Raw genomic sequence first — 20,196 nt, 5'->3', positions numbered from 1 at the left:
TACCAGACATAAGGCTGTGTTTACATCACTTTAATTTGCTGCTGATCCTAGTATAGGTGTGCATTTTAATGTGGCTGTAATCTGTGTACACAAGCGGTTTTGAGTTCCGTGTTTTTTAATTTATAGTACATATCCCTGTATCCAGTGGTATATGTTCAATAACCAGCTTTCCTGGAAAGAAGTCCTTGTTTATAGCATTTGCTGATTTCCATGGTGTGCATACTGCTACCGTGGCAGATTCAAGCCACTGGTGTGGCCTCATAGAGTGAGGAGTCGGGAGGGGTGCCCACGCCCACAGCGGCCTCTCGCAAGCTGTCTCCAATGAACCACTTCCAGTCCTGTGCTTGCTATCTGAGTGATTATATCTGATTATAAGAGCTATGAACCCGATGCAGAAATACACCAATCATAGCTCTTCAAGCCAAGCCCTGTCATTGGCCAGTGTCTCAGTGTTATTGACTGTGAACATCTTACCACAGATGACATGTCTTTCCCAAAGTGAGCTTATTAGGCCAAAGTTGTGAACAGTTCATAGTTTCCATTTACAGAATTTCATATTCTCTCTTCTCCCCCAAAGAATGAGCATCTTATAAGATATAAACTGTTCTGGTTTTGAATTTCTAGAAGAAATTAGTGTGGTAATATTTTTCCTCTGACTAGTATAGAAATATGCTAATACAAAAATAAACCATTACGTTTTTGAGCTGACATTTCTGGTCTGAGTTAGCTGGGGAAGTTTAGCTAGACACTGTCTAGTGTGAAAATAGAGTTTGTGAAATATAATGTGAAAATAAAGTTCGTTTGGCTTCCCTGCACCACCTGCTCACTCTCCCCTTTCTTCTTGTAGATTATCTCTGGATAACACGGAGGCAGAACTGCACTCACTCTTCATCAGGACAAGATCTCTGAGGGAAAACATTCAGCGGGATGGTGAACTCTGTCAGCAGATGGAAGATTTCCTTCAGGTTTGTGGGCGATCGGAGTCCATCTCTCTCATGTTGGCTTCCAGCTGCTCCTGCCAGGGCTGGTTCGGTCTGCAGGGCTTTGGGGAAGCAGAAGGTTCCCATTCATAATTTTTTCCCCTGGGTCAGTAGAAGGAACTCTGTATTTCAGTGCCCATTCTTTGCACGGTTGGCTTTCTAGAAGGGGCTGTCGAATGTGGTGTGAACCAAGGGCTGGCCTCTGTTGATCGCCGCGTGATCGACAGCAGCACACCGCGCTGCAGGGAACTGATAGCAGCCTCGGGAGCCAGCACTTGGCAGCTGATGCCTGGCAACTCAGGTTTGGCTTCTCAGCCATGGTGTAGGAGTTTTTGCCTCCTAATCAAATCTTTGGACGGCAGAACGAAGTTCCACGGAAACCGTAGACACCTGAGAACTCGGGCTTGTTTGTTCCCTCACTTGTTTTTATTGAAGAAACAAGCTACGTTTTGGCATGTTTTCTATCGAGAGCGGGAGCACACAGGAGAGCTGTGCCTATCAACACCCCAAATACATCAGCCCCACAGGGTGTGTCGGGAGCCGCTCTGAATAACATCAACAAAAAAACCAGCAGAGTGGACATGTTTGTGACAGCTCATTGTGACTCACTAATCACATAGTCTGACATACTTCTTTTATCTTCCTTATTTGAAAAACAAAACAAAACAAAAAACCAGTGGCAGCTTTTCGTGCTTTCAATCTTCAGGGGAAGTGACAGGCTACCTTAAATATCAGCGCTTCGAGCCTTGCGAGGGGGCTGCGTGTGTGGCGGGGCTGCCTTTGGGGGCAGGAACAGTGTGCTCCGAAGGCTGTCCCACCTGAGCTTTCACTCGTTGACTTGTAATTAAGCCACAGCAAGCAAATATTACACGTTTCAGCTCCCATGGCAAACATTTCATTTGGCTCTGGTGGGAGCGTATTTTTATTCCTAAACATGGCTTCTGTATTCTCTTTCCACTATCACCAAACAGATACTCTCTTTTACATGCACAGATTTTTCCCAGAGTGAAACAACACAGCAGACACCACCACAGAAACACCTAGCCGTAGGTAAGAAAGCACTCAGCAGTGAGCACACATGAGGGAAAGCAAGAAACTGAGGGAGAAGGCCCATCCCATAGTGAGAAGAGCATTCTAGATGTCTCCTTCCCTGGCTCTTAAATTAAACATTCATATTTTATGCTACATAGCAATACAGAAAGGCATCTGATGGAAAACAGCTCTGTCCCAGCTGCAACCCCGGAATGCTCTTTCAAGGCAACCTTGTTTTAACTCTAAATGCTTCTTTCTAGGAGTCATTTTTATCTGTGTAAATAAAATGTTCCCAAGCAGCTATTTATTTTTCTTTTTTATATTCAGTTCCTTTTTAAATAGGGGAGGGAGTGTAATTCTGTAAGGTAGGGTAGGCTCGGGCCATGAAGGGCTCTGAATGCCAGTCTGAAAACGGGACTGTGCTCTTAGCTATGGGGAGAGATTAAAGTCGTTTGTGGAGAAAAAAAGACAAGAACGCAGCTTCGTAAATCTGACCCTCTGGGCAAGAAAGAAGGAGTAAGTTGGTTTGGAACTTGGGTCTGGTGCAGGCAAGTGAGATGTGAAAAGTCGAATTTGCTAGCACAGCTGCTTGTCTCCTGTCAATTACGCTTGGCCAGTGTAGCTTTGGACTTTGTCATTTGGGGTCCTGACTGGGCAGAAAACTAACTTTGGCAAAAAAAAAGAAAGAAAAGAAAAAACAAACCAAAAAAACCCCTCTGAGCTTGGTGATTTTCCACATCCACATTCAGAATGTCTCACTTTCCGGAGTCCTCAGGGTGACTGCAGTGCCTGTAAGTTTTTCCTTCCTGGTTCTCTCTCCATCCCCACAGGATCTAGAGATGAGACATGGGAGGTGGAGCTAAGCTCCCATGTAGGTTCTTGTCAAGAGTCCTATTTTTCTGCCATTGAGTTATCTTTGGCTGGAATCCACCTTTCCCCCTGTGGAAGAATGACAGGCAAAGATTTATCCTTTCATGAATGCCCTTCTCTCCATAAAGAATAACAGAGCGTGAACACACACACTGCCTTGGGCTACTGACTCAGATGGTTACTTTCTCTGGTATTCGGGCTCCTAAATGGTTTTGGTTTCTTACTACCTCTTGAATGTGTTTGGTGCAAGAAACGGACTTGCAAGGGGGAAAGTGTTTTGGAGTGGGAGGGAGGCGATGAGTCTCAGAATCGCTCGTCACTCTCCAAGCATGTCCCAGCAGCAGTTCCACTCCTTGAGGGTGGGCAGCCCATAACTTCATATTTCTGAGGCTTAGCCCTCCACTCAGAGGAAGTTTCTCAAATATTAGCCTTTTTAAAAACATGATATTTGTGATTTATTATGTACTTCACACATTCCTTCTTCATATAAGCCTTATTCCCCAGTGGAACAGAAAGTAACATGAGACTTGAGCGTGATCCTAAGTATTCAGTCCCCATGGGCCTGTGGCTCCTCTAAGCGGCCGCTGCCTCATTTCAGCTCAACAGTGAATGTCACATGCCGCTGTCGGGGAAGGGTGCTTGTACGTCTCATAGCTCCCCAGCCTGAAAGGGTTGGGAGCCCACCAGAGGAAAGCACTCTTCTTTCATTTCTGCTTCCTTTTGGTGGTGGTACCTGAATCAATTTTTTTTTTTTAAGATTTTATTTATTTGAGAGAGAGGAGAGAGAGGGAGAGCATGAGCAGGGGGAGGAGCAGAGGGAGAGGGAGAAGCAGGCTCCCCACTGAGTAGGGAGCCTGATGCGGGGCTTGATCCCAGGACCCTGAGATCATGACCTGAGCCGAAGGCAGACACTTAACCTTAGACTGAGCCACCCGGGTGCCCTGATGCCCTAATCTGTGGAGGCACTGGAGGCTTTGTCCTCAAAGGATTAGGAGAAAGTGAACATGAGAAGTGGATGGACTTGTAGGATGTAATAGTTACTAACCGTCGGGACTCCTCAGAATCTCCTGGGGTTGTAACAAAATATTAGTGGTAGTGGGGCACCTGGGTGTCTCAGGTGGTTGAGCATCTGCCTTTGGCTCAGGTCATGATCCCAGGGTCCTGGGATCAAGCCCCACATTGGGCTCCCTATTCAGCGGGAAGCCTGCTTCTCCCTCTCCCACTCCCCCTGCTTGTGTTCCCTCTCTTGCTGTGTCTCTCTCTGTCAGATAAATAAAATCTTAAAAAAATATATTAGTGGTAGTTACACCTCAGACATACTGAATTGCGTGAGTTCTGTACAAGCAGGGACCGTGGACAGTGCTTCTGAGCTGACTCGGATAAGCACCCTGCTTAAGTAGCCTTGGCTGGGGCATGTGTCTGGGCACGGGGGCTTCCATCCTGTGGGGGTGATTCTGACCCTGACACAGGTCATTTGAGGTGAGGTTTAAACTCCCTCTCAGCAGCTTGTCCATACAAGGGCCTTCTGACATCCCGAAGGCCAGTCTCTAAGACTCACTTTTCAGAGAAGGAAGAACAGATACAGAATGAGTTTTCCTCAATCAAACCAGCTCTTTACACCTATGTCATTTTTCAGTGACCGTTTCGTCAGCGGCTTTCTGTAGAGGAAAGCTCTTTAGTTTTTTGGGTGGCCTCCAGGTCTCACACAGAAGTTCACCTTGCTTCCCCAGGGCTTTGTTTGGGTTGAAATAATTTCCTTTTGACTCGGAGGGCGTTAGACTTGCGGTCAACTTTCCCCTTTCCCGAGACCTGAAGCTGAACCCGGGAGCGCAGATGGCGCATGCCGCGCCTCCTCAGCTGCCTGTTTCCTTCAGTGTGTGCTTGTGTTTTCCCCCAGTTTGCTGTGGAAAAGCTGACAGAGCTGGAGCGCTGGCAGCAGGAGCTCCAGGACGAGGCCCACACCCTTATAGATTTTTTCTGCGAAGACAAAGAAACCATGAAACTGGACGAGTGCCTTCAGATATTTAGAGACTTTTGTGTCAAATTCAACAAAGCGGTTCAGGTATGGCTGATGGCATCTCCCATGTTTTCTGAGTGGTGTGGAGTTTCAGTTTTCCTCTTTCAGACCCAGCCCTCTGCCTTTGGCAGAAAGATGGTTTGGCATTTCCACAGTTTCAGGGAAGGCTGGCGCGGGTAGCATGGCTGGGCTCTCGGTTGGGATTCATCTGGCCTCCTCGGAGGCTGTGCTGCTCGCACCAACACTGGCTTTGCTGCCCCGAAAGCATTGTGTTAAGTCACGTTTATTTATGATGGCAGCTCTGATACTAACGAATCTCTTTGAAGGCCCTGAACGTCTTCCTCCCTACCCCCACCGCTCCTAGGAAAGAATTTCCTCTTTCACGGAGACCTGTGTTGCGGTGGGAGGATGGGAAGGCCTTCTCTGACCTCTTTCAAGCACCACGGCCATTGCCAGGCGGCTGGCACCACGGGGACCATGCTGTGTCCTCAGCCAGAGCTGGCTTCGAAGTTCTCCAGTAGTTAGGAGTCTCCTGCTGACAGGGACACAGCAGCATTTCTTGCCTTTTGACCTCCAGTTCCAGGAGTCTCTGAGTTCAGTGTAGGAAGGAGCCAGAGAACTCTGGGTCGCTTGGCTTTGCAAGCACAACTTTCATCTGTCAGTTAAAAACAAAACAAGATCCCTTCACTTCAGGTGGTGAGGAGGAGCTAAATACTTGTGCCTTATTCCTTTCCCTGTATTTAAAAGCAGGCTTGCCCACAGCTGAGTTTCTTGAGTTCTCAAGCCCTCTTTTCTCTCTGCAGCTAAGTGAAGAAGGCTAAGCCTGCAGCCACGTTTCCTCTCCCTTGTCCAAGCAGTGACCTCAGCAGTGGGAGGTGGTTGTGGGAGGTGGAGGCCAAATTGGCTCTTTCTGAGGCTCTCACTCCCTGTCAGAATTCGGCAGGCCCAAGAGGCCACCTGCGTGATTCTTTGGGTCCAGCTGTCCTGAGCACCAGGAGCTGGCCCCACTCCCACCCCGACCCCGGGCAGCCTTGGAGGAGAGGGCCTGGGGGACCTGGGACACTGGAGAGGCCGAGCCAGAGCAGGAGGAGGGGCCCGTGCATCGCAGCCAGAGCCTCACAGAAACTTGGAAGGGAAATCACCATTTGAGGAAACTGATTTTCGAGTAAAAAGTGCTATCAATAACAGATTGGGGTTGTGGGATCCACACATTTAGGTGACACAAATATATGTTTTCTAAAAGATGTTTTATTTGAGAGAGAGATCACATGTGCACGAGTGATGGAGGGGCAGAGGCAGAGGGAGAAGCCAACTCCCGCTGAGCTGAGCAAGGAGCCCGATGCAGGGCTCGATCCCAGGACCTGGGATCATGACCTGAGCCAAAGGCAGACGCTTAACCCACTGAGCCACCCAGGTGCCCTACAAATAGAGTGCACAGCCAGGTGGTAAAGTGTGCTTTAGTATGTGTGTTTGTTCTGGTTTGGCTTTGTCGGGGGAGGGCTGGGTACTTGGAGCAGGGCGAAGGGTGGTGGAAGGATTTGTAAAGCAAATCCTCCTGTCTGATTGTGGGAGCAGGGTGGGGCATGAGGGACAGAGCCATCCTGGCATCTCTGGGGTTTCCTTACCAGGGAGTGTTCAGAGAGCAGAGATTTGAGTGGCGTTTCTTCATATCTTGGGTATATACTTACACGTCCAAGCCATTAAGTAGAATGTGCTGCACGTGTGTGTGCATGTGTAGCTGTATTCAACACAGAAGCAGCAGGGAGGTATGGTCTCAGGCTCCTTTTTTTTTTTTTTCTCTCTCTCTCTCTGTCCTTGCCTAAATAGCCTTTTCCTGGAAGTCTTTGCTATCGTGCCCTACTTAGAAGCCAAGCTGGGTTCCCTCGGAGTTGAGGTGGCAGGCATATGTGGAATCACAGCCCACACTTAGGGGACAGTGCCTTGACCAGAAAGCTGTAAGTTGGGTCCACGGATCCGATGAGAACCTTAGGTTGGTGGGGTCCTCTCCAGGCAGCCTTGGGAAAGCTAGCCCTCTCCACACCCACCTTCTTGCAAACACGTGATTGTCTTGGTGAAGTTTGGGACCCAGGCTGTCCTCCATACCTGTTTCTTGAGGTCTTAAGGCAGGCGGCTGTGGAATTGCACACAGGTCCCACGGGTCTAATGCATCTCGGGGCTTCTCTCCACCCCTCCCTCAGGACAACCAGGACCGGGCAGTGCAGGAGCTGAGGAGGCTGCAGCGGCTGAAGGAGCTGGAGCAGAAGCGTCGCTCCTGGGCGGCTGGGGAGCTTGGGGGGTTCTGCCGGAGCAGCAGTGAGAACGACGTGGAGCAGCTGACTAAGAAGGGCGCGGAGGACCTGTCCCCCTTCCTGCAGCCCAGGCCCGTCAGCCCCTCCTACCGACCTCCCAACACACGCCGCTCCCGCCTTTCCCTGGGCGCATTTGCGGACCGGGAGCTGCTGACCTTCCTGGAGAGTTCCACCGGCAGCCCCGAGGAGCCCAGCAAATTCAACAGCTTGCCCCGGAGCAGTACCCGGCAGGCCCGGCCCACGATGGCCTGGTTGGAGCCCGAGGACCGGAGAACCCAGGACCCCAGTGGAGCACAGACACCACAGGCCTCAGAGGGCCAGCGGGGGGCCCCCGAGCCACCCTCATCTTTGCAGAGCCAGCAGCTCCTGGACCCCACGCCCCCTATCCCCCGAGTTCGGCGCAGTGGGGTGGGCATCCTCCGAAAGAGGAATAGTGAGCCGGTGGGCCTCGTCCCGGCCCGGTCCCCTCCACTCTCACCATTGGCTCTGGGAATTAAGGAGCACGAGCTGGTGACAGGGCTGGCTCAGTTCCACCTTCAGGGATCCAAGAGCCCAGAGGAGGTGCCCCGATTGACCCTGAATGACCTCAGTCCCGTGGAGCTCGCGTCTCTGGGGGATGGGAGCGTGCAGTCCCTCGGTGCCAGCCACGACGGCCTGATGCCTGTGGACAAAGGTGTCCCGGCTGGTCTCACCCCAGCCTTGGAAGGGGATGGGGCTGCCCCTGAGGATCCCAGCAGCAAGGCTGTAGTATTTGTGGGCAGCAGCGACCCTGAGAGCAAAGACCCTGGGCCTCTGTTCTACATCTCCGATGCCACTGACTGCTCACTGACCCTGGACTGCTCCGAGCCGGGGGAGGTGGCTGGGGCAGATGGCTCCCTGTCCTCTGGCGCTGGGGAGACGGGCAGCCAGGTCTCCTCTCACCCCACTTCCAGCCCCCTCGGGGAGGCTTCGGCTCCAGTCTCTGGGAAGAGCCACCCCTCCCGCAAGGACAGCCTTCCCAAGGACAGACCCGCCAAAGGGAAGGATGTGACAGCACCAAAGAGAAGCTCCCTCAAAGAGACGTCTCAGGGGACCTCGAAGCCCGCCAGTGTCCGGCGGAGCCAGGGGTCCCAGGGGTCCCAGGGGTCGGCGCCCAAGCCGGTGAGGACTTTGACCGCCTCTGAGAGTGAGAGCATGCGCAAAGTCGTGCCCATCTCCAGGTCGAGCCGCGGCTCGGTGGGCTGGAAGCGGCCCCCTCGGGAGACCCCCAGCAGCACAGACGCACCGTGGTCGCGCCGGAGCTCCATGCGGGGGACCTCAGACGTGTCGCCCAAGCGGTCCTCGGCGGGGGCGGAGGAGCAGAGGCTGGTGAGGGTGAGTGGCGGCTCCAGCGGCGCTAGGTCGGGGAAGGACCCCCCCCTGCAGCAGAAGGGCTCTCTCAAGAAGCCCAGCGCCAAGCCCCTCAGGAACGTCCCCAGGCAGAAGCCCGATGAAAACAAGATCTGCCGCGCCAACTCCCAAGAAGAGATCCCCGAAGAGGAGCCCAAGGCCCCGCCAGCCCCCAGCGTCCCCCGTGTCCCGCCCCCTGTGCCGAGCTTTGCCCGAAACACAGTTGCCTCCTCCTCTCGGTTCATGAGAGCGGATTCCTCTCCTGTGGCCAAAGCCCCCGGCATCACTCGGACGGTTTCCCAGCGTCAGCTGAGGCCCAAAGGTGGCCCTGAGGATGCTGCCCCCAAGGACAGCAGCACCCTGCGGCGGGCCAGTAGCGCCCGGACCCCCAAAAAGTGTCCAGAGTCTGCTGGGGCTCCCAGTGCCAACACAGAGGCCCCTGGGAAGGGCCGGGGGGCTGGGGAAAGGGCCTCCCTCAGACTGAGAAACTCCGATCAGACCACGCTAGGGAAAATCCTCCATCCCTTACGGAAGTGAAGTCTGATCGTGAGGACTGACTCCTGGGAAGGGCCGGCAGGGGATGTCCTTGTTCCACATAAGTGATCCACGCGTTCCGCAAGCTAACGCTCCTGTCACCAGAGGTGAGGTCTGGGAGGCCTGTGGACCGCCACCGGCCGCGCTGACGTCTACTGTAAAGTCCCAAGTGTGGGCGGCTGCCCGCACCCTTCACTGCTGGCATCTCCCTCCCACACCCTGGAGGAACCCCCTTCCCTCCATGAAGATGTGTAAGCTGACAGTCTTCCCTACAGAGTTAAAAAAAAAAAACAAAAAACTGGCCAGTTTTTATATGTCAAGCTTATTTTTAAATATTATAAAAATGAAGTAGTTTATTGAGTTCCTTTTGCAGAACGAAATGCCTCCTAGGAAAAAGAGACAAAACCCTGAACAAGACATTTTTATTTTCCTGTGTTTCCTGGTCTCAGGGTGCCTTCCACCTGCCCACATCCTGTCCATTGCTGGCAGCCAGACTTCTCTGCAAGCCCTGGGTGTTCTGTGATTGGCACCGTCTCCCTGAAGGCGCTCTGCCTCGCTCACCTCTCCATGTGTGACTCTGGGTAAGGGTTTGTGAGCGAGCAGGAGGGGAAGTGAGGCTGGTGGATAGAAATCGGACGCTCTCCTGTGTTCAGGGCGGGCACCGGGGCAGTGCCTTCCCTGCAGACGAACAGCAGCCCCTGGCAGAATGCCGGATCTCCCCGAACTTAGAAGGGCCATATCTTCATGGAGAGGCATCAGGGGCTCTTCAGCGGAGCACACCTTTCCCTTCCGTGTTTTCCCATTTGTGTATCTGTTCTGAAACTGAGTGAAGGCTGCTAGGACTTGGGATCACTCTAGTTACAGGGAAGAATAAACCCTTCTGTGTCCCAGTCTCGTCCCTCCCTCCTCTCTCTGCCCGCAGCCAGCCCTTCCTTCCCTTGCTAACCCGACGTGGAGCCTGGAGAGGCTGTGTATCTATGTCACTGATGATGCTTCCTAACGCTGACATGTCTCCTTCCGTAAAGTGGTTTTCAAATACCGAGAAAAACCAAATCACAGACCAAAACAAAATTTTCCGATTTTATATAATCAGGAAAATCTTGGAAAAAAAAAAAAAAAGCCTTATTCAAAAGAAAGAAGAAAATATGTAATGTTTCTACTCACTGCCCATTTCACAGCTTCCTTTTTTGAGACTAATTAGGGAATGAGAGGATTCTTGAAACTTTCTTGTATTTAAAGTTGCTTCCTGCCTTTTTTCACTTTTGGTCACTTGTTGAAACTTTAGTGAAACCTTATTTTAGACCCAACAGTGGTAGATGGATTTCAGGGAATCCACGTGCTTGATGTTACAATCTTCCTGCTGTAAAATGTTGCCTTCCATCCAAATAAATGGAAACTCTGAGCTTCCATACGTCCGCTATATTGAAATGGTAAACTTCATGGTTAAAAAGTAAGGCACTTGACCACAAAACTTCTTAGAAAAATGGCCTTAGGTAGCTATTTCCTGGGCCCCACAAAGATGGTTATGGGAATCCTGCACTGTTTTTTACCATCTTAAAAAGCCTGAGAAATCATGTATTTAACCATGCAGACAACAATGTCCAAAACATAGGGCCCGTGGGTGGGTGGAAATGGATGAAAGAGATCAAAAGTTGGTAGGTAGTGGGGCACCTGGGTAGCTCAGTCGGTGAAGCAACTGACTCGTGATTTTGGCTCGGGTCGAGATCTCAGGGTTGTGGGACGAGCCCCGCATTGGCCTCCATGCTCAGCACAGTCCGCTTGCGATTCTCTCGTCCTCTCTCTCTGCCCCTCTCTTCATTCCTAAAATAAATCAGTCTTAAACAACAAAAACAGAAGTTTGTGGATAGTAATGGGGTCAGGACCCCCCACGTAGGACCCTGTCCGTGCTCTGTCGCTGATGCTATGTGACTTTGGCCAATCACCACCCCTCTTTCAGCCTCTGTTTCCCAGTCTTCGGAAGTGGGCGCATGGCCTCAGTGGTGGTTTCTAAGGGTCCCTCCAGCTCCAAGATTTGAGTCGTTTTAAACAACCAAGGACCCATCTGCCCTAGGACCAGCTTTTCAGAACCGACCCCCAGCACCTGCATAGCAAAGGCCTCATGTCAAAGGCCTGCTCAAAAGAAAGCACCTTCAGAACTTGCTGTTGCTTTGGAATCTAATAAGCTGAGTTTCTTGAGAAGCGGTGTTTTACTTAGCCCTGTGGACCCTATGTGTATGCATCTGTATGAGCAGGTGATCATTCTATTACCTTTTATTGGTAGTAAGCTTTGAAAAATAATTTAAGTATATAATGGAGAAATGTAAATAAATTTCTATATAAATTTGTTTAAGATGAACTGAATGTATTTAAAGGTCCATTTATATGTTCTTTTATGTAACATGTAGTTTAATAAAGTTCCTCTTTATGGGAGTTTCTGTTTTATCCTCAGCTTACTCTGTTGATGTACGTGTGTGTGTGTGTGTGTGTGTGAGAGAGAGAGAGAGAGAGAGAGAGATCCTGGTGGAAGAATATATAATTTCCTGCACACAGAAAGGCCCAGATGCAGGAGGGGCAGCAGGTTGGAGATACAGTGGTCTTGTCCTCAGAAGGCACAAGAGCCAAACTGCGCTGTTGGTGTGTGTCTTCTTGGTAGCCCGGGACCCATGTTGAACTGAAGGTCTAGAGAGTGGGCCTGGCGCCAGGCCTGTGGGAAGGCAAGCATGCATCCGACAGGCAAGCCATCGATGGAATGTTCACCTCGTACATGCTCGCATTATTCCATGTTTGGGGCCAAGCTTTGTGTAATCTCTGCGGGACCAGCAAGTCTGGATCTGCTCCTATGTGTCCTCATGCATGTTGGCTCGGGACAGGATTGGGAAATCACAGCTCGTTTCTTCGTTTCTTCGGCTGCCTCAGGAATGTGCAGAGAGGGAGGGAGGAGTGATTTTATTTGAAATGCAGTGCTGGTGCTTACAGGAGAAGAAAGGGGAATTGTTTGGAAGATGCTCCTCACACCTCGGGGCTTCCTATCAAGAATCAGTCCTGGCTACTTGAGCACTTCATCTGAAGCGGTTTAGACAATCCCAGGGTCAGGCACCAACAAGAGCGTGAATGAGGGGCACCTGGGTTGCACAGTTGGTTGAACACCCAACTCTTGCTTTCGGCTCAGGTCGTGATCTCAGGTTTGTGAGCCCAAGCCCCGCATGGGGGCTCTGTGCTCAGCGTGGAACCTGCCTGAAATTCTTCCTCTCCCTCAACCCCTCCCCCTGCTTGTGCGCTCTCGCTTGCTCTCTCTCTCAAATAAATAAATAAATATTAAAAAAAAAAAAGTAGAGTAGATGATGTTCTTGTGAGTGGCTGTCTGCCCTGCAGGCACTGAGAGCCTGGTTTTGCCTGTTATAAGCTGATTGGGCCATTGGACCCCTTCCTACACCTTCAACCTGTTATATCAGGTTACTGACATCAACCAAAAAGAAGACTATTTTCACAGTAGGTCTCAAGTAGTTTTCTTTTTATCCTTTTATTTTATGGCTTTCACAAGGAACCTGTGTTCCAGTTCCCCTGAAGAGACATGTTGAGTTTAAAGGGGCCACAGTTGTTCCCAATGGTTCATTCAAAATTCTGCTTCTTTATGCATTATGGTGGGAGGCCCCAGAATAGTTGGGTGGAACTATTAATTCAGCTCTCCAAGGTGTACAAATTCACCAACTTCTGCCTCTAGGGGTACAATATCCTACCTCCTTCCATCTGGTAATGATGATATTTTGCAATTTCATAGAATTTTCTATTGAAACTTTAACTTTTAGTCTCAATTCATATACTTTTTTTTTTTTTTTTAAAGTAAGCTCTATGTCCAGTGTGGGGCTTGAACTCATGACCTCAAGATCAAGAGCTGCGTGCTCTACCAGACTGAACAGCTAAGCACACCTCAATTCTTATACCTTTGATTCACATTCCAATCCTGCCCCCACAGTGAAAAAATGAAGAGATTTTTGTTTTGTTTTTTTGGTATGTGTCCTCAAACGCATATAAGCATGAAACATACAAACCAAATTAGAATAAGGGACATTGCATCTGGTTATTCACTAAGTACTTTTTTTTTTTTTAAGATTTTATTTATTTGAGAGAGAGAGAGAGAGCAGGGGGAGAAGCATGGGGGGAAGGACTCTCAAGCAGACTCTGCTAGCTGAGCGTGGAGCCCAATGCCGGGCTTGATTTCACAACCCTGAGATCATGACCCTGAGATCATGACCTGAGCCAAAACCAAGAGTCGGATACTCTACCCACTGAGCCACTCAGGGACTCCACTCACTAAATACTTCTTAAAATTATTTGGGCTGTGAACACACACAAAAATGGAGGCCAGTGGGTTGGCGGGGTCCCTCTACTCAGCGTCTATGGAGTAAACTCGCATAGCTTGGACTGAATTTATGGCATGGTTGAAAATAACCCAGAGAGTGCTTTCCCTGGGGGAGGTCCCCATTTGCAAATATCTTCCAGTAAAGTGCCTTATGGTTCACTGGATCACCTCAGGAAGACAAAAGTAACATTCCCGTAGTGGAAGAAAATGGCTTTTCTGTCTTCCAAGACACAGCTCTGCAATGAAGTTTTGGCTTCCTGGTTGGTTAGGTAGGACAGGTGGACACCACTGCAGGTGAGGTCACAGCCACGGGCAGCACTCACAGGCCAGTTCTTCATGGGCCCTCGATCCCGGGCCCACCAGGAGCAAGGTAAAACCTCACTGTCAGCCTGTGGCACGAAGGTGCGTGGGTCTTTTAATGAGGATCTGCTTGAGGTTCCTATTGATGCATTGATACCAGGCCTTTGGAATCAGGCCTGGAGTTTGCCCCCAACCTCCCTGGAAACACACAAGGGCTGAGTCATAAGCCGGTCATATTCCCCGAGCCTGCTTGCCAAGTAGATGACGAGGAGTTGAGAATGCACTTTCCCAGAGCAACTATGTCACACACTGTAGGTAGGTTTCTAGGCCAACTCACAAAAAAAAACCTATTTAACTCATCCATGGGTGGACCATGGCATTGACGTTTCCATGCAAGAGACCTCACTTGCAGTGGAGTTCCTCTGGGAAAATGAAATGCCGGGTGCCAGGAACATCCCTCCCCAGCTTTGTGGCAGCAAGCAGAGGTTAAGGCTCAGCACCCTGAGGGCACCAGTAATGTTCACTCTCCACTGCTACAGAAGAAAAGTCCTCTCCATTCTGGAGGTCAGACACAGAGGTGTCCATCTTCCAGGTGACTCTGGTAAATGTGAGCCATTTCTGTATCAGAGACTACCTTCTGTTTGTTTTTCCTAATACAGGGCACGTGAGTCCAACAGAAAAGTGTTCCTCTTCTGCTTTCAATTTTCCAAGAGGGAGGCTGGATTCACCCATATGCCCTTGCCTTCTGATAACCAATGGGAAGCTGGCAGGGGTCATGGGGCTGGTTGCTTGTGTGGCTAAGGACAACGGAGAGCTGGGCAAGTGGGTCATTCAAGGAGGACAGAATGTTTGCTGCAGGTAGTGAGCTCCCTGATGGTGTCTGAGAGGCCAGTGGCACACCACCTCCCATAGTGTGGAGTGCAACAGAATCACTGGGGCTGGTGGGTGATTCCTGTTCCCACTCTAGACCTATACCAGCTCAGAATCTTTCTGGTGGGGTGCCCAGATTTGCATTTTAACTCCCCAGGGATCCATTTTTCAGCCTGCTGTTGAGAACTAGTGGGCTGGAGAGAGGCCAGAGACTGGGGTCCTGATGAGGGGGCTGATGAGTTTTCTCTGGGCCGGGCCCCTCTCTTAGCCCCTATCAGGCAATGCAGGTGATTTCTCCTGAGCAACTGATGCAGAAAATTTATTCTGAGCTCAGTGCCAAGTTAGGAGGAGAGCCTTATAAGACCCTGAGGAGTTGGTCTGATTTGGATCTTAAGACAGAAAAGCACCTTCAATTATACCGTTGGCCATTCCTTTGAGTCTGGAGCTCTCTGTGATGCAATATCAGGGCTTCTGGAACAATGGCTCCACAAGAACGTAGGAAGTGACACTTCACTCAAGTCTTGCCAAGGGCTGCCTTTTAGGAAGATTATAATTCAGTGTCTGTGAAGCAGTTTGGGAACGCACAAGGAACAGCGCCACAGCCATATGAGTGCCCACAGTGAGATTTTGTCAGCAAACACACTCTTTGGAATCCTGTTCTTCCTGGGTTCTGGAGCTTTCCGCAGCCTTGGTGAGCATCACTGCAACTCAGGTCCTGGGAGCTTTGCCCAGTGGCTGCCGTTGCTCCTCGCTGTGTGCTGGGGTGGGGCAGACCGGCATCTGGGCTGACCTCACTGGTCAGGAAGGGGGTGGGGCAGCTCTCCAGGGTGCTGACTCAGTGCTGCATGGCAGGCTAGCGTGCACGTGCTGTGTTCAGAAGGCCAGCAGAAGGAGGGGCGTGGGAAAATAGCCCCCCTCACCCTGTTTCACAGTGTGGAAACTCTTCCTGGAAGGAGGACTGGGCCCCGGTTCCCCTGTATTCTGCAGTGAGTACAGAATAAGTTACCTCTCACCACTTCTTGCTATAAATGGCTCCCCATCAGCCTGGAACATTTACTGGGGGAATCTGGACATTTTTGCCACTCTCAGGGAGAGCCACTTTGCCAGTTTGGGCACATGCAGTAGAAGGGTCTGAGCTATATTCAGATTAAAATGATGGTTCAGCACTGGAAGTTGCCCCAGCAGAAAGAACAGTACCTCCATTCAGCTCTGGCTGAGCGGAGAGACGTCAGCCTCACTGGTCAGCTGTATTTTCTTCTTTCCCAGGGCATCAGTACTTCCCACCTGCTGATTCATCCCTAGGGAGGAGAGAGAAGAGGTGGGCTGCCTGCAGGGCAGGCTTCTTGCCAGACAGCAGAACGGCCTCCCCGCCCCCACAGGGCCTCCTACTCCCAGGGTCAGGTTTGACTCCAGTACAATAGAAAGAAGTCACTAGATAAGCACCTGGCTAAGTTGTCTGATGCTCTCAGCCCTTTCTCAAGCCCCTGTTTCCCCCAACCAGATCATAACAGACTGAAGTCTGGTTAGTACTTTTCTCCCCAGAAGCTCACAGCTTTGCTGAGTTACTCGCCACACACCCATGGTCCCCGGGACCCAGCAGGAGGCGAAACTTGTCACTCGCATGTTTCGGTGGAGAAATTCATTCTGAGAGAAATGAAAGAGGAGTGTGTGAGTCAGTGGTCTCACGTGGTTACCTGAAGCCCCGTCTTCCGTCACATTCATGGAATGACAGCACCCAGTATGAGGTCTGGCTGGTCAGTCCACATCTGGACCCTGTACATAGCCCTGGGACACCTTTCAGGAGGAACGTTGATGAGCTGGAGTCCGACAGAGGAGAATGACTGGGACAGTCAAGTTTTGGGTCCCATGCCGAGGATGAGCCACCAAGACTGTTTAAACTCAAAGAGGATAGTAAGAATCTGGTAGTGGGGTTGATCTTATTCTGTTTTGTTCCAGAACAAAATGGAGATAACCCTTCAGGTACAGGAGGAGCTCATGCCAAAGCCACGTGTCCACCTCCCTGGTCTGGAACCAAAGTCACGTGTCCACCTCCCTGGGCTGGAGGCCCTCCTGGTTCCTTCCACCTGGAAGACTTTTCAAATCTATGAAAGGGCTGACCCAGACTCAGTTGCTGAGTGGATCCAGGGGCCTCTAAGAGGGGTACCACTGCCCAGTGCCCCTCCCTCACTGGTGGGTCTCTGCACCTGCCCACGCTTGGATTGGACAGGCGATGGTGTGGTCCTCAGGAACTCCCAGCTGAAGGCCCCACTGAGGGTGCAGGGAGCTTCTGGGAGAAGAGGGTCCTTAGAGGCTGGAAGAGGGACAAAAACAAAGATAAAAACGTTGTTGAGTGCTGTAGGCACCAGGTCTGTGTTTGACATTGAGAGGAATGGGAAGCTCATGGCCACTCTGCAGAGGCCTGTTGGAAGGTGCTCTCCCCAAGGGGGCCAAAACCCCACCCCAGGGCTGCCTGCATCTGCCCAGACCCACTTGGCCACACCCCTGGGCACGGAGGGCCGGCAGAAGCAGCCCCCAGGCATTTCAAACCCGAGCCCCTCGTCTTGGATTTGTGAAGGGCCCTGGATTATTTCTGGGGATGCTGGGCAGACAGACATGGTGGCAGGGTGTCTCCCCGCATTGGTAGCTAGCCCACAGCCTGCCCTGCTCTTTAATGGCTATGTGACCTTGGACCTTGGACCCATCGTTTATGCTTGAGAGTCATAGCTTTGAGCAGCTTCAGAGCAACAGAGAGGGTTAAATAGCTCAGTGTGGTCAGACAATGTTGGCTGTTATCACTGTTTGAGGTCAGAGCCTGTACCTGGCGACCACTCAGGGCCTCCAGTGATAGGGGCTGGCCCACCAAGAAGGCTTCAGAGACCCATGTGAATCGGGCAGGGAGGCCAGCACGTCCCACAGCAGCCTGCTGGCTCGGGGTAGTGGGTCCTCACCTGGACTCTGTCCCTATCTGGCCCAGTGACCTTGGGCAGTTCCCTAAGCCCAGATTTGCTTCTCTTTCTGCTTCCTCCTCCAGTGCAGTGAGCAAGGCAGGGCTCCAGGACACCTGACGGATCCTCAATAGGCGAGTTGTATCTAATTTATTGGATCTATAAAATGCATTCACTTCCAAGGCCCATGACTTCATCCTGGAGGCCAGAGTCTACAGGAGATTCCCTCCCACCTGGGACTCTGGTGTCCCTTCTCTGGGAAGATGTTTGCCCGATGCTCACAGGGAGGGGAGGTGCCCTCCATATCATGGCAGGCAGGTGCTGGCTCAGGGAAAGACCAAGGGAACACACTGAGTCTGGAGTCTCCTTCAAGTCAACACAGCCCAGTGGAAGCGTGAGGGGAGAGAGGCTCTCTCCACAGCCCAGCACCTGACTCTGCTGTAGGGTCACCTGCTGCCCTGTGACCACCCGGGTGAGGGTGTCCTCCCCCCACATAAAAGCTGCCATGCTGGTTGCCAAGAAGGCAGAACAGAAAGGAGAAAGACATCCTGTGCCCCAGCGTCAGCTGACACTGGCAGAAAGGAGACCAGCAGACAGGAAAGGAGCAGACCCCTGGCACTCATGAGACCCCGCATCCTGTTCTGAATGGCTCTGGGCCAGTTATAGATCCTCTCTACATGTCCATCTCCTCATTCCTCCAGAGAAGGCGGAGCTCCATGCCCTCCAAGTTCCCGTCAAGGTTCACATTCCTTGATGTTAATACGGTTCTCGAAAGAGAGTGAGGGACGGGGGGAGTCCCACCGTCGCCCACCTCTCTGCTCCACTGGCTCACATCGTACACCAGTGGCTTCAGCCATCTCCTCAGAAGGGGCTCCAAGAGCCCACCCGTTGCTGGTCTTAGTGGTTGCCTCCCTCCTGGTTTTCCTAGTGACCTGAGAATGCTGACAGGGGAGCACGGGCTTTGGTTCCGGACAGACCTGATTCAAATCCCAACTCTGTTATTCCTAACTTGGTTACCTTGGTGAAGCCACTTGCCATCTGAGGTAAAAAGGGAGACATGGGAAGAATGCTCTTTGGTGGCTGTCATTAATGAGAATTATATCCTGGTGCATAGAAGATGCTCAGTAAAAGGTTAACGTGGCTACGTCCTGTGCGCCTAATGACAACTGGCTGGGGCTCTGTGCTCTGGTGGGCATGTGTGTGAAAAATGATGGGTTGTCACACATGCTTATCTTTCCTCGTAAAGATGATACATCTGCAGGATAAGAGAACTATGGCTTATCATCTGGCTTCAAATGAATTTCTAAAAGAGAAATTCCAGGAGTGATTTGAGTGTACCAGACCCTCGCTTTCCACACATGCCTCTGTATTTGGCTGTTTCCCACAACCGAGCACATCTTTGAGGCTCTGAGTTTGTCCCCACTGAGGCCTCTTGGGGGCCAGGGCCAGGAGCTTGTCACAGGCACTTACATGACATTTCAAACCTGGGAGCCCTCCAGGCAGGGCCCAGGTGGCTCAGCAAAGAGCTACAGCCGGTGGCAAGATGCCCGTGGAGGTCAGATGGTGTCAGGGAAGCTGAGAGTCAGTCAGGGGCTCTGGACGAAAGGCTGTGTTTCTGCTGACTTATTGCAGGATTCTGTGACTAAGCAAGTCCACTGTGCTGCATGGAGGGGAACGTTGCCTGTCACCTGCCTGCCTCATGAGAGAACAACGGGGTCAAGGGAACTAATACTTGAAAAGCACTTTAATCAACCACCACATGATTTCTCACCTGCTGACATCTACTGCCTCTGATGCTGATGGGGTTAGAACAGGAGACACACAACTCATCTGGGCTGTTAGAAGTCAGCACAGCGGCAACCCTTGGGAGGGTGGACAGTGACCCGGAAGAGACATTGCGGGGCTTCTGAGATCTGGGAATATTCTGTAATCTGATCAAGGCATTGATTGGATAGGTATGTGGAATTTGTGAAAATTCAACCTTATAATAGATGCGGTTTCCGTGTGTGTGTGTGTGTGTGTGTGTGTGTGTGTTTGTGTGTGTAATGATTTAATAATTAAAAACTGGGCCATGGAGGATTTGGGGGTAGTAGTAACAGAAGCCCATCTCAAAGGCTGCTCCTTGGAGAGGCTCTCTGAGACGTAGTGTTCACGCCCCTCTCTCAGGAGAGGTACTGTCATAAACCTCCACCAACCGCCCACATGAACACCTGTTCAATGTTCTTGCTTGCAGTTTTATGGGTCTGTGGGTTCCAGCAAGACTGTCAACATCCACACACTGTACCACACCGTGCAGGGCTTCTGGATGTGCCATGGGCAGACTGAACGCCAAGCGGGCTGTGGGAAGACAAGTCCTTCCTTTAACGATGTGCCCGCCCTCCGCACGGCAGTGACATCATTTCCTGCAAACACCACGAGCTCCCATGACAGCACTGTCCAGGTCCTGCACCTACCTGCCCAGGTGAGTCGGTGAGCTCATCTGGGCTCTGAAGTAGCTGTCCTGGAAAGAGAAAAAACACGAAACAACAAAGTAAAATGGAACGTGAGCCTCCTAGCTCCCAGGGAGGCTTTCACCTTGAACTCTATGCAGGAACGGCCAGTGAACGCCAGT

General features: G+C 51.3%; 1 protein-coding gene across 1 annotated transcript in view; it reads left to right on the top strand.

The window, feature by feature from the left end:
• Window positions 1-9,154, top strand: part of FHDC1 (FH2 domain containing 1) — a 37,579-nt gene extending 28,425 nt beyond the window's left edge. Inside the window, exons 10-12 of the mRNA XM_032855501.1 lie at window positions 848-965; window positions 4,780-4,944; window positions 7,098-9,154. Of these exons, the coding sequence (XP_032711392.1) occupies window positions 848-965; window positions 4,780-4,944; window positions 7,098-9,113 (2,299 nt within the window). The 3' untranslated portion in view covers window positions 9,114-9,154. The remainder of the gene's footprint in view (window positions 1-847; window positions 966-4,779; window positions 4,945-7,097) is intronic.
• Window positions 9,155-20,196: the final 11,042 nt, after the last annotated feature.

Source organism: Lontra canadensis, unplaced genomic scaffold, assembly GCF_010015895.1.
Source record: "Lontra canadensis isolate GAN:19392208 unplaced genomic scaffold, GSC_riverotter_1.0 scaffold10, whole genome shotgun sequence".
Classification (NCBI taxonomy): Eukaryota; Metazoa; Chordata; class Mammalia; order Carnivora; family Mustelidae; genus Lontra; species Lontra canadensis.
The sequence above is the reverse complement of the archived record's forward strand: the minus strand, read 5'-3'. Positions and strand labels throughout refer to the sequence as shown.